Source organism: Tiliqua scincoides, chromosome 11 (genome assembly GCF_035046505.1).
Source record: "Tiliqua scincoides isolate rTilSci1 chromosome 11, rTilSci1.hap2, whole genome shotgun sequence".
Taxonomy (NCBI): Eukaryota; Metazoa; Chordata; class Lepidosauria; order Squamata; family Scincidae; genus Tiliqua; species Tiliqua scincoides.
This window is the reverse complement of record NC_089831.1, coordinates 24,799,256-24,813,447: the sequence shown is the minus strand read 5'-3', so window position 1 is coordinate 24,813,447 and position 14,192 is coordinate 24,799,256. Positions and strand designations below refer to the sequence as shown.

The window sequence follows — 14,192 nt, the reverse complement described above, 5'->3', positions numbered from 1 at the left end:
ATGATTGCAACACACCTGTCTGTGAAAGCAGGCCATTTCCAGGATTCTTTACTTTTGAAAACAAATTGATACAATAAAAGCAGGAAACTTGATCATTCAGAAAGTAGTGGAGTAAGAGGAGGGAAAGACCTATATTAAATGTGCAGGTATATACACAGCCAACATCATTTGAGTTCCTTTGCTTGCCGGGAATGTGGCAGAGGTTTAGAACATGACACTTTGCATGAAGACAGCATGCAGAGAGACATTTTTTTCCCCTCTCTCACCATACTAGGACTTGAGGGTCACCCAGTGGCATAGCTAAGGGAGGCTGGGTACCATGCCTTGAAGGGGTACCTTAGGTTCATATTGAACCTATGAAATTCGCTGGCACAAGTTGTGGTGAGGGCTCCTTGCTTAGGTGGTTCTGAAAAGGGGGTTAGACAAACTCACGGAGGAAGAGAGACGTAGCAATAAGTATAATAAGTCACAAAGGCTTTGTGGAACCTTCACGTTCAACGATGGTATAACTGAATACAGTACTAATCACTGAAGCGTTCCTAGGGCTTTTGAATAGCAAGAGATCAAGGTCAGGCAAGACAACTGATAGGGCAGCACAACTAGATTGTGGTTTGCCCCACAGCAGTGGTTTGAGGGGGAAGAGCAGGGTGGAGACCTTGGGGGCATATTCTTGCTACAGACTGAAAAAGAACAATCCTGACCTCTTCCTCGGGAATTCTTCTATTGTGTGTAAGGTAGGACTTTCTGGTATTCACGGCACCTGACCAAATTACGATTCCCTGGATTCTTTGTGGGAAGCCATACAATGGCTGTATATGTGTATGTGTCCCCCAAGCTGGCAGTTAACAGGAAATGACATCACTAGCATGCCTCTAGCATGCTTCTATTTTGATTCATCAACAGACAACGAAATGGCATCAAGTCATTAGATCTCAAATGCATGGAGGTCACCATGTTTAATAGCTTCAAGCTCAAAGGAAAGGTTGCAAGTATGGCAAGTGTGCTAGAAGTTGAAAAACATATACAAGCAGAGTGTGCTCGGAGGGGATATACATACACATCACATGTGCTACTAGTGCTGCTAACTGAAAAACATATGCAGTCAATAATTAAACTGATATGAACCCAAAGTAAGTTTTCAGTATAGACAAGGCCACCTAAGCTAAAGAAACTGTCATTCCCTTGGTGGACATGAAGAAGTGTCTCCAGACCTTCCTTCTCTGGCCCAGTTGTGGGGATCTGGGCACTGGGGGATCTTTTAGGGTTGTGAGTTCTCTGAACTTCCTTCTTTTCCTGCTGGCTGTTCCTGGTATGCGATTTTCACCTCATTGATTTTGGCCTTCACCTCCTTCCCCGTCCGTGGAGCCTCAATGCTCAGGATGCCATCATGGCTCAAGGTGGCCTTGACCAGGAGGGCATTGACATCCAGAGGGAGGATGTAGGTCCTGGTGAACTCCCGGGAGATGAAGCCATGGCGGTCAGCCTTCTGCGGGTGCTGAGCTGTCACCTCCAGGAGGTTGTCCACAGTGCGGACACTGATCTCGTCTGGCGTGAAATGGCAGACATCAAGGAACGCCTGGAACTTGTGCTCATTGAGGTTGACCTCTGAGGAACCGCGGTCCAGCTGCTTGTTAATTCGAGGCCTGATATAGTAGCCATGGTAGAGTGTAGGGGTGAGGATATCTCCAGGAGAAATGCCTGAAAGAGAGAAGGGAGGAGGAAGAGGTGATGATCCACAGGTGCCATCAAAGGTAGCTTACAGCCTCCCTGAGCCTCGGGACTCCTCCCTAGTCCCTCAAGACATGGTACCTGGGGCAATGTACCCCTATGTCCCCCTTAGCTACACCACTCTGTGAGCCCTGAGCTACCTTGGGTGACTTAAAGGCCTGTGGAAAGAAAGCAGTTTTTTCTGCCTCTCTCCTGAACCTCATACATCTACCCCACAGAAGCACGTCATACAACGCACAATTAACCTATTGAATTTGCTGCCTTTCGCCTGATCCAGTGGGGCTCTTCTTAGGTTCTTATCCCCACACCCTGCGGCAGTGACTTGCACAACCTAATTTGGTGTTGAGTAAAGGAGGACCTGCTTGTGACAGTCCTGAATTCACTGCTCATCAGTTGCTCTCCTAATGCCGCTGCTCTGCTGCCCCACCCCTGCTGCCATCACTCCCTGGTCTTGGCACTGGCAGGCTCCAGCCTAGTCTGGCTAGGCCCGGAGCGAGGAGGAGGATGGGGCAGTTGCCCAGCAATGGCTAGTTATGACCTGGCATGAAGAATGAGGGGCCTTTCATACAATGTGCTTCTCCCCAGAGGCTCTTTGCTATCCACGCTGCTCCAGAGGGGCTTGAAGCCTACTGAATGGGATCCCTGCTGCCTGCCACATTCGTCCCCCTCCTGCAGGGCTTTGTACAGGATGACCCACCAACTCAGCCTTTCAGTGCTTAGCCTCCCGGTGGTGGTAGCTTCTTGCCAGGGCCAACTCTCTTCCACAAACTGCCCTGGTTGGATCAGCAGGGAGGAAGAGAGAAGGGATCTCATTCCCCACAACTAGCAGCTTGAAAAGACCAGATCACACTCCAGTCAGCTTCCTTTTAGCTTCTTAAAAGAGAAATAAAACCAAGGGAGCCTCCAGTTCTCCTCTTCTACGAATTCTCTGAATGCCACGCCTGGACCCCTCTGTCATATGCTCCATTGACCATCCCTATTTATCAGGAACAGTCTTGCTTTTCTGGTAACTCCTCCTGGGCACTCACTGTCCTCTCGGCCTTTTGGGGATGCCTTGTTAAACATGTTGCTCATGTGAATTGCTGTTGCCATTCTCCAAGGTTCAGCACTGTCTCCCCAGGATCTCTGAAAGTTACACCTTCATCTCTCCTCCAATGCACATGAACAGACGTGCGTGCGGGTGAAGGCTACCTTGCCATGCACAGCTGGTCATTTAACATACTGCAGCCACTGAGGGATGAGCAAGATGGTGACAAAAGCTCCTTACAGTCAGTCCTGTTTTTCTAACACACCTTGGACCAAGAGAACAAGCGCCCTCTGGGCTGCTTGAATGGACAGAGGACCGGACCTTGTGCAGCGCACCAATACAGCATCCAGCAGATGGAGCAGAGCCTTCTTCAGCAATGTGCAACAGTGGAGGAGAGAAAAGTGTGCAGAGGGGGACCTGATTTGAGGAGGAGGAGAGGGGCCTGACCAGCATGAAATGCTGGAGGACCTGCTACCTGGTACTCGATTCTTTCTCTCCTTCAAGATCCTTCCTCCACATCCACCCCTTCCATAAAGGCTTTGACTTAACCAAAGGTTCTCAGTCTTGGTCTCTGTGATGAACCCTCTAAGGGGAGGCAGGACACCTGAAGGGAGAAATTTCAGAGATGGGGCAGGATCCTGAGGCAGTAGCTTCACTTTCTCCATCCAATCAGCAGTGAGATTGTGTAGATACTCCCTGGCAAGAGAATCTCACTGATATGCACCCCAGTGTCACCCCTCCCCTGCATCATCCCAACCTGATTTGAGAAGCTCTGGGAATGTTCTAGTTTTCTTCTCTTGATAGTTCCCTGTGTGTGATTTGAGGAAAGTGTCAGAGATCCAAGGCTGCAAGTTCCCAGGTGCTCTGCCGCATAAACAGCCTGATGGCACAAAGGCATCTCATTGAAGAAAGTTATCCAGAAGTGTGTCCTGTGGGGTAGCCTAAGGCTTATTTGGGGGTACATATGCAGCTCTCCCAGTTTCCCATTGTTAAGTGTGGCTGAAGGCAGCACATGTAATGTGCGGTGTACACACAACATCCCCTAAAGTGCAGAAAAAGTGCACTTCAGAGTGCATCAAAAATGTTGACAAGAACATGCAGCAGTCGTGCCCCTTTGTCCCATGAACCAAAGTTGCTTTTGCACCAAATGTGGCCACACCTAATTAAGACTATAACAGTTCCTCCATCCTCTCTTAAATAATTGCAAACTGCAGGCTTGAGTTTGCCAATAGGTCCAGCAACTGCTGTTCTCTCCCCCTCTGTTTTCATTTGTTTGGGCTTCTGGGATGATTGCACCCCTGTGGCCCCCTTCTTCTCCACACGTTTCCCTTAAACTCAGTATAAGGCCCAGTCAGAGAGATGGCAACAGCAGGGAGAAATGATGGCTTCTTCTCTCTCCACATATCTTTAATCCAGATTAACTACCAATTGCAGATTTGCAATCACAGAATCAGAACCTTTCGAATTTGTCTCCAACCCACAGCCGCCCTGCTTGTGCGAATGGAAAGGAAAAGGCAGCAAAGTCTGCCCACCTCTTTCTTACCTTCTCCAAAGTTCTGGTCGTAGATCTTGCTGGGGTTGGCAAACTCGTACTCCACGCTCATAGGGTGGGCGTGAGGGACCGTGCGCTCGGCCATGCTCTCTGTGGAGGAATGAACCTCTCGGAGTACCTATGTTGATGTCCCACAGCAAAGGCAGCAGCTGGATGGCCAACCTCGTCATCGTTGGGTGAATTCCACGGGGAGGAGCAAGTGATAAAATATCGACCAAAATAGACAGGCTGGCCCTGGAGCAGCGAGCCTCAGTGATGATCAAAATGCTCCTTGCTGCATTCCAGAAGAGGCGTCTTTTTGCTGTGTGGAGGAAAGAGGAGGCAGCCGCAGATGATGTGGTTGCAGCTGTTGGTCATGGCAGCAACACCATCCCCCAGGCTCGCAGCATCTTGAGACAACTGGACAATCAAATCAAGCCAGTGGTGTCACTATGGGGTTCCAAGGGGGTGCAGACCACACTGGGTGACACCCTTGGGTGGGTGGGGGGGGTCACATCACTAGTGGTCAAAATTTTGGAAAGCTACTGGAAATTTACATTTATGAATAATACCATCATGTTATATATCATTGTAAAGAATGCAGAATGCAATTTTTAAAAGCCCATGTTGAATTAGCTGTATTCTACCCAAGTGAATGACCAAATAACTTCAAAAGGAAAACACAACTGCCTTATGTAACAAATAGAGGATTTTTTAAACTCAAAACTGACCAATGAGACTGATTGTACCAAGAGCCAATGATGTGCTATTATGACTCGGCAAGGAACCAATAAGGTGTTGATATGAGTCAGTTCTTATTTCCATGCATCAGAGCTGATACTAGGACTCTTAGGGTGTAGTCCTAACCCACTTTCCAGCACTGACTTAAGGGCAATGCAGCTCCGAGGTAAGGGAATGTTTGTTCCCTTACCTTGAGGAGGCCTCTGTGACTGCCCCCAACTGCAGGATGCAGCACATGCCCCATTGGCAGAGCTATGCCCAAACTGGAAAGTTGGTTAGGATTTGGGCCTTAGGCTGCACTTTCTTACTTTCCTGAGAGTAAGCCCCATTGAGCAAAATAGGACTTACTTCTGAGTAGACCTGGTTAGGATTGGGCGCTTAGTTTGTGAGTGACATTAAGTTGTCCACTGTTTTTTGTTGTTGGTGGTGACTGATTTATTGGGTAACCCGTACTGTTGTAGATTAAAATAAATTAATCAATAAAGTGAACAGGGCAGCAACCCCAGTGATACCACTGTATTTTGGCTGTGCATATGATCTTGTAATTTATTCTGCGTGGTCTGGTATGGGAGGACGTCCACCTTGAAGCTGATGCAATGACACAAACCCTTGATCCCTCTGAATCAAGCAGATGGAATGGAAATCGTATGGCAGCCACAGTCCTTGCCCTCTCTTCCTGTCCTGTTGAGGTTTCCACAACTACTTCAGCTAATGCCCTCAGTAGCACCATCTAGTCTGCGCTCCATCTGCAGATACGAAGGACGAACAGAGATGAATGCTGAGTGGCTGCTCCACAGACGCCTGCCAACACCTGAGTATCTTTCTGAATAGGCGCCAGAAGCCGGGTAAAAAGCCAGTGCAGTCTGGTTTTTGATTGTATTTGCTGCAACCCTTATGTTCTCGGGTCTTATAATTGGGTTGGAATTGTTTGGTTTCAATTTATGATGTTTCAACCAGAGCTGCAAACTGCAATCAATTTTCATCTGCTGGATTACTCTGTAAAAATCCTTTTGAATCAACTAAAAAAAACCTTAAGTAATTGGACCGCATTTTTGGTCAGTTTATTAAAAATGTAAGTCCTGATAAGACTGTAAGACTGACAATCAGCCTGAAGAAAACACAGGTCATGGTTCAGGATGTGGACTCACCTCCCTGCATTACAATCTCTGAGCATGAACTGGAGGTTGTCCATGACTTTGTGTACCTTGGCTCAACAATCTCCGACACTCATTCTCTCGATACCGAGCTAAACAAGCGCATCGGTAAAGCAGCTACCACGTTTTCCAGACTCACAAAGGGAGTCTGGTCCAACAAGAAGCTGACGGAACATACCAAGATCCAGGTCTACAGAGCTTGCGTCCTGAGTACACTTCTGTACTGCAGCGAGTCATGGACTCTTCGCTCACAACAGGAGAGGAAACTGAGCGCTTTCCACATGCGCTGCCTCCGACGCATCCTCGGCATCACCTGGCAGGACAAAGTTCCAAACAATACAGTCCTGGAACGTGCTGGAATACCTAGCATGTATTCACTGCTGAAACAGAGACGCCTGCGTTGGCTTGGTCATGTCGTGAGAATGGATGATGGCCGGATCCCAAAGGATCTCCTCTATGGAGAACTCGTGCAAGGAAAGCGCCCTACAGGTAGACCACAGCTGCGATACAAGGACATCTGCAAGAGGGATCTGAAGGCCTTAGGGATGGACCTCAACAAGTGGGAAACCCTGGCCTCTGAGCGGCCCGCTTGGAGGCAGGCTGTGCAGCATGGCCTTTCCCAGTTTGAAGAGACACTTTGCCAACAGTCTGAGGCTAAGAGGCAAAGAAGGAAGGCCCATAGCCAAGGAGACAGACCAGGGACAGACTGCACTTGCTCCCGGTGTGGAAGGGATTGTCACTCCCGGATTGGCCTTTTCAGCCACACTAGACGCTGTGCCAGAACCACCTTTCAGAGTGCGATACCATAGTCTTTCGAGACTGAAGGTTGCCAATACAAGTCCTGATAGAAACTGTCAACAGCAGATATCAGCTTAGAAGAGGCATTCCTGTCTCTCCCATGGGAGAAGATGCCTCTTCGAAGATGACACCTACAACATCTCAAAACAAAGTGCTTTTTTTCCCTTCAAAATTATTGTTTGTCATTTGTAATTCTAATCAATCCAACTGGATTGTTGGGACCTGTCAGTACCCACTACTGAATGTGACCGGCATCCAGTAAGAATCTCTGGGCTGAATCTTCGATATGTGTGGCACACTTGTTATCACCACACTTTGCTGTGTAGACATAATGAATGGAGTGGAACAGAAGGGGGAAAGGGCTTCCCATCTTTGGCAGGATGTAAAAATATAGCACAGTCTACTATGCATATAGCACTATGCATATAGTCTACTAGCATATAGTCTACTATGCATATAGCACAGTCTACTAATATGCATATCTACTCAGAAGTAAGTTCCATTGCGTTCAATGGGGCTTACTCCTAGGATTGCAGCCGTAAAAAATTACATTGAAGGACTTCATAAACAGTCACTGATTCGTTTTCAAAGGTTCTCATGCGATGTAACCAGAGAGTCCTTGAATCTCCTCTGGGGCGGCAGGTGCAATGGCGCCTGGTCTGTCTTGCAGATGAAACTGGAGACGGGGGGCCACCCACCTCAGCCTTGGCCATGGCAGCCCTCCTTGTTCAGTGCCTCAGGCTACAAGGCAGAGGGCAGCCTCTCCCCCTTCCACAGCTCACAGTCACTCCATCCATCTTGCCTCTGTGGCATCTGATCTGTCCTTGCCATCAGTGATGGCTCACCGGAGAGCTCAGGCCCCATTCAAAGCACAAAGGACTTCTCCTTTCTCCATTGACAACCTGCAGCTCTCTTAATCTGAGATCAGAGGGCTGTGATCCACCAAGGAGTTTTCCTGCACAGCCCCCACCGGAACGACAAGGACCACCACAGTAGCACAGCTTTTACTGGAAAAGAAAAACAGGGGGGGGGGAGGAACGGGGGGGATGACACTGGGGGACAGGAGACTGTCTGGCAGGGTATGAATTCAGCTTCATCTGGCCAGTGCTCATTTATTTGGTCATCTATTGGGCTTCTGAGAGTTCATCAGGCACTGCCTTACCATCAAGCAATCAGAACCAATGAACCATAAGAACTAGAAACTTGGCTATAAAAAGAAGAAAACTGAGACTGTTGAATGTTGAACACTGTTCCTAGTACCAAATCCTGTGCTTTATTTCCTGGTATTTGCACAGAATTGCAGTGTGCCTTCCTCCCCCCCCCCCCCCAGCTGCCTTTGCCTTTGGTAACAGACTTTATTTAGGGGGCTGGCCTACCAGTAGCTGCTGTTACCCAGGGATCAGGAAAGGGAAGTGGAGCAGAACGGCAACCACTTGTGCTAGAGCTCTGATTCACCAGTTCTGCTGTGTGTGTGTTTGGTTAAGGTGTGCACGTTGGTCTGATGGCCCAGAGTCCCAGAAGCGCAGCTTTGAGACCTGTCAAGGGGAAATTTCCAGCTGCAGATGCCACCAACGCATTAAAGTGTTTACACCCTTGGAGAGATGGGGGTGAAAAGGAGCAGGGAAAGTGGAAACAGGTTGGGCAGCATTCATGCCATGCTTGGCTTGGGGTGCTGCTGCCTTGGCCCTGCTTCTGCCAATTCATTCTCATGCCCAGTGGCTTGGGTGAGTCAGTCCTACTTATTCTTAGCTGCCTTGCAAATCAGAAGGGAAAAGCAGTGGGGGCAAAAGCAGGGGGAGCAAGGGGATGGGAAGAAGTAAACATTCAAAAGCTTAACTCTAAATATGGCACAAACAACAACAGGAAAACAGGCATCTTTGCTTGAACATCCTTTTACCCTGTAAGTAAAGATGGAGTAACGAATGCACGAGGTGTCATCAAGTCCATCTTGGCCAGCATTGGCTTCCAACAGTAACCAGCTTAAGTCCAAGGACCTTAAACTATACCTAAAACTATGCCTGAGATGGATAGAATGGATAGAGGAATGTTCTTTTCCTTCTCACACAACACCAAAACCAGGGGACAGCCACTAAAATGGAGGGCTGGAAGAGTTAGAACAGACAAAAGAAAATATTTCTTCACCTACAGCCCAATCCTATCCACACTTTCCTGGGAGTAAGCCCCATTGACTCTGATGGGACTTACTTCTGAGTAGATATGCATAGGATTGGGCTGCTAATCATTAATTTGTGGAACTCTTTGCCACCGGAGGTGGTGATGGCATCTGACCGAGATGCCTCGAAAAGGGGATTGGACCGATTTCTGGAAGAAAATTCCTTCACAGGTTGCAAGCCATGATGGGCACATGCAACCTCCTAGTTTTAGAAGTAGGCTACCTCAGAATGCCAGGTACAAGCGAGTGGCAATAGGATGTAGGTAACTTGTTGTCTTGTATGGTCCCTGAGGCAGCTGGTGGGCCACTATGAGATACAGGAAGCTGGACTAGATGGACCTTTGGCTTGCCCCAGCAGGGCTCTTATGCCCTTATGGATATGAAGGTGAGGGTTATCCTCTATTTGTCTGCAGTATCTGGCATACAGAGATATACTGTCTGTGCACATGGAGGTTCTATGTTCAGTTATCCTAGTTGATACCTGTCAATGCACATCTCTTCTACAAATCTATCTATCAATGGCCATCCTCACCTCTTGTTGTTGGTGCCTTTCATAAGTGAGTTATACATCACAGGGGATAGTATTTCTTTTCATGAAACAGAGCACAAACCAACTTTGTCAGGTGGCCACAAGCTCTAGTTTTAGAAGAGATGGGAAAAAAGTGTTTCTGTTTTGCTTGAACTCAACGCAGCTCAAAGGATAGAGGTGGAAAAGGAGGAAGGCAGGCAGCATTGCACACTGGATTCCGAGCAATGGAGACAAAGGTTCCTTGTTTCTCTGTGGGAGAGACAAAGATAGTAACGGCTTGATTTCCACTGGCATCTGAAGTAGCTGGGAGTGAATGCCAGACTGGCCTGACTGGGCTTTTTTTGTTACAGAAAGGAGGGGCTGGGGCAGGAGGAGGAGGAGGGGGTTTCATGCTGACCAGCTCAAATTTAGCTCTGTTCTTTTCTTCCTCAGCAATGTGGGTGCAGAGCGGAGCGGAAAAAATCTCCAGCTAATCTGCCGGCCAGCATTGAATGGTGGAGACGGGGGAGCAGGGATAATGAAACTCCTGACATCACTCTTCCAGAGAGTTCCGCCAGGGCACGGCCTGGCACCGGGGGCTATATAAAACCCTGGCACTGGGCTGGCTGGAGCAGACTGCTGCGCACTGCTTCCTCCGGGACCAAACCAGATGGATATCCCTGTTCATCACCCCTTCTTCCGTAGGCCCCTGTTGTCTTCTTTCTTGCCGAGTCGCATCTTCAACCAGACTTTTGGAGAACACCTGGTGGAATCCGAGCTGTTCCCCAGTTCCTTGGCTCTCAGCTCTTTCTTCTTGAGACCCTCCATCCTAAGGACACCCGGCTGGTTAGAGAGCAGATTCTCGGAGGTAATATTTTGTTACACTCATTTTCATCCTCATAGTGACCCTTGACACAGGTGTGGGTGCACCTGTCCAACTGCACAGCCCTCTCCTTTGTGGGTTGATTTGTTGGTTGGATATTCATAGGAGGCTTCAGGTAATCACCGGAGAGAGGAGCATTAAATCATGACTATGACTCTGTATTAAATCAGAACTGAAACCATTTCAGAACCAAATCAGACAGCAGCATTAAATCAGAACCATGTGCAAGGCCAGCCATGAAAACTCACTAACCACACAGGCAGAGAGTCAGCCTTCCCTGGTCCACTAAAAGCAGCTGTTTTCTGGAGCAATGCTAGGAACACCTCAGAGGTGATTGGGCACCAACACAGGAGGGAGATTCAAAGAGAGGCCCCCTTTCCAAATTGAAATGTGGGTTCTACATATGAGTGATAGAGACAGGACATGGAAGAAGCAGAATTGGTTGTGAAATGACCTGTACTCAGGCACCTGGGACCTCTTCCTGTGCAACACGTCTGGAATGACTAGGAGACTGGCCAGAGAGAGAGACCATTTGCTCAGTGGCAGAGACAGTCCCAGGTTCAGCCCCAGGTGAAAGGATCAGGTAGAAGGTGGTGGAAAAGGCCTCTGTCCAAGTCCTTGGGGAGCAGTCACAGATCAGTGGTCTGACTCGAGGCCTATTGGAATGCTCCTCTCCACCACTGAGAAGATTCCAAGACGGTGCTGCCTTTGGAGGAGATCACAGGAGGCTTATGGTGTCTTTGTAATTTATAAATATGCAAGCTGAGCGCAGGTAAAGCCGAGAGACAGGTACGCTCCCATGAGCAGCAGTAGCTTGCACCTGATCTCCAGAGGGAGGCTCTCAGTTCTGGGCTCTCTTATTCAGCCTGCCTCCGTCTCCTCCAGAAGCTCTAAACTGCAGTTTCTCTACATTCACACATCGCAGCAGTCCCTCTCTTTAACTGGCAGGAAGTGTCACCACCCAGGCTCTGCGGGGCTACACACATTATTGCTGTTAAAAATATTTGAGTACCACTTTTCAAGAAAGATGTTTTGCAGAGAAAGTCAGACGAGACTCCAACCGTTTCTGCACATCTCTCAACCGTTAAACCCCCCCCCCCCCCGAAGGAACATCAACATCAGCACCCTGGCTGCACAGGAATAGCAAAGCAGCAGCCCTTGGCCGTGTTCTGGAGGACAGGAGGAGTTTTTCATGGATGGTGGCCACCACCTCTGATCGACAGCAAGGTCTAGGCTCCAGCCAAGTCCCACAGGCTGGGAAGGGCACCTGAATAACAGGGCTGTTGACAAAAATTTGGCAAGCCACAGAGTGATGACTGTGGGGGGCTGGATGTTTGGGAACAACTGGAACTCTTATGGTGTTCATGACTGATTTTTATTGTGTCTACTAGTCACTCTGTGTTTGAGCCTTTCTTCGGAATGGACTCTTGGTTTTTTGACACTTAGGGTAATTGCATATTATCCAAGGAAAGTTGATTGGGTGTGTGTGTGTGCGGGTGTGTGCGCGCGCGCGCGTGTGTGTGCGTGCGTGTGTGTTAGGAACACCCTGATGCATTTGTGTGTTGGATAATTTGGTCTTGCATCCCTTTGCACACCTGTAAACCTGGTTTTAAAGTGTTTGCTCACAGAAGTGGTAGTTAAGTGGTGGATCTTTTCAGTTCCTGTGCCACTGTAACACATTCCTACAGTTGTGGCACTGGGGTGGAGAATCTGTCACATAGAGGCTATTGCTCTCTCAGGACCAAATCCTAACCATCTTTCCAGCACTGGCATAGCTGTGCAAAGGGGACGTGTGCTGCATCCTGCAGTTGGGTGGCACTCACAGAGCCTTTTAAAGTAAGGGAAAGTTTGTTCCCTTATCTTGGAGCTGCATTGCCCTTATGCCGGTGCTGGGAAGTAGGTTAGGATTGCACCCACAGTGGCTAACCAGAAACCTGCAGAAAGCCCATAGGGGCTTGAAGGCCATCACATCCCCCCACTGCTTGCTTCCCCAGTAATCAGTACTCTGTGATAGACTGGCCCTGAACATGGAGGTTCTGTATCACTATCATGGCTATCCAGGTTTGTCCATGAGATTGTTCAACCCTCTTTTAAGCCATATAAGCTACTGATCATCACTATGTCTGGCAGGGAAATGCATTCTGCGTTGTGTGAAGGAATGTCTTTCACTTGCCATCATCCTTGAATGGCCTAGTATTATGAAACAGGAGGAAAACCTTTTCTCTATCCACTTTCTCAACATCATTAATAAATCTCCATCACATTTTCTCCTTCCCCATATTTGACTTTTTCTTTGCTGAAAAGCCCCAAGTCTCTCATTTTTCCTATTGCAGTTCCTTTTCCGCAGCTTTTCTAGCTACATGTGTTTGTGAAATTAGCAGATTAGCAGCCCCTCATTAGGGGGAAAGTGGAAAGCAAAGCAAGCAACATAATTTGTAAGCCTTCAGGCAAGGCCCATGTCTAATATATTGTTATATGCACAGCACCTAACACTGGAAAAATACAAAATATTAGTTTCACCGTGACCAGACTTTTTGCCCTCAGATGCGACTGGACAAGGACAAGTTCTCCGTCAACCTCGATGTGAAGCACTTCTCTCCTGAGGAGCTAAAAGTCAAGGTTTTGGGGGATGTGATTGAAGTTCAGGGGAAGCACGAGGAGCGCCAGGTTGGTATTGCTGGCCTGAGTGAGTTGGGTGGGGAGGTGGGAGGCAGAGCTAAAATGACGCTTTCTAAACAAGGGTGTATCAAGCATGGTGTAACACCGCCTAATTAGCTATTTTCTGTCACATGGAAGAGCCTCAAAGATGTCAGTGGGGGAAAAAAGAAGTAGATAGGCCCACCCTGTTGTACCTTATCTTTTACCCAGGACAAGAAAGTCACAGCTTAAATACATGGACCGTGATCCCCAGGCTCTGTATGACCCAGTCTACAGCTTGCATATGAGGCTGCCACTGATCTTTGGATCTTTGATCCAGCCAGTTCATCGTTGCTGATAATGACTGGCAGTAGCTCTCCCTGAGGTTGCAGGCTGGGGTCTTTCTCAGTCCTACTTGGAGATGCTGTCAAAGACTGAACTGGGAACCTTCTGCATGCCAAGGATGCGTTTTCACTCTCAAACTCAGGGCTCTCCCCATAACAAAGAGTCATAACAAGGCAGAGTGTTTGATCATGCTGTTTTGCTTTTCTCCCCCTCCCCCCCTTTTGGTAAGGACGAACACGGCTTCATTGCCAGGGAGTTCAGCAGGAAATACAGGATCCCGGCAGACGTGGACCCCCTCTCCATCACCTCCTCCCTCTCTTCGGATGGTGTCCTGACAGTGAACGGACCAAGGAAACCAACAGAAGTGCCAGAGCGCACCATCCCCATTGCCCGCGAAGAGAAACCTACCCTACCCCTGGGGCAGAGGAAGTAGAGGCTCCTTCAATCCTACCCTTTTACATTGAAGGCAACCTCTCCATTGGACGCGAGCAGCAGGGGAGGGTCACTGACTGGCTGTTCTTATTTATTTGTGTCAAGATAAGCCAATGAGCATCTTTACTAACCAATAAACCAAAGAGTATGCACCCATTGGTTTCTTCTGTCAGTCTTAGGGGCAGACATATTTTTGGCCTGGCCTCAGAATGCTTCTTCAGTGTTGCAGCTCAGT

The 14,192-nt window shown here is 48.4% G+C and overlaps 2 protein-coding genes across 2 annotated transcripts; one reads left to right on the top strand and one right to left on the bottom strand.

Annotated features, from left to right (window-relative positions):
• Positions 1 to 932: 932 nt before the first annotated feature.
• HSPB2 (heat shock protein family B (small) member 2) lies at positions 933 to 4,462 on the bottom strand. Its single transcript, XM_066639534.1, has 2 exons — positions 4,299 to 4,462; positions 933 to 1,698 (listed from the first exon to the last, which is right to left on the bottom strand). The coding sequence occupies exons 1-2, from the start codon at positions 4,390 to 4,392 to the stop codon at positions 1,259 to 1,261; spliced, it is 534 nt and encodes a 177-aa protein (XP_066495631.1). The 5' UTR covers positions 4,393 to 4,462; the 3' UTR covers positions 933 to 1,258.
• Positions 4,463 to 10,094: 5,632 nt separating this feature from the next.
• CRYAB (crystallin alpha B) lies at positions 10,095 to 14,109 on the top strand. Its single transcript, XM_066639333.1, has 3 exons — positions 10,095 to 10,528; positions 13,088 to 13,210; positions 13,755 to 14,109. The coding sequence occupies exons 1-3, from the start codon at positions 10,331 to 10,333 to the stop codon at positions 13,956 to 13,958; spliced, it is 525 nt and encodes a 174-aa protein (XP_066495430.1). The 5' UTR covers positions 10,095 to 10,330; the 3' UTR covers positions 13,959 to 14,109.
• The last annotated feature ends 83 nt before the right edge of the window (positions 14,110 to 14,192 follow it).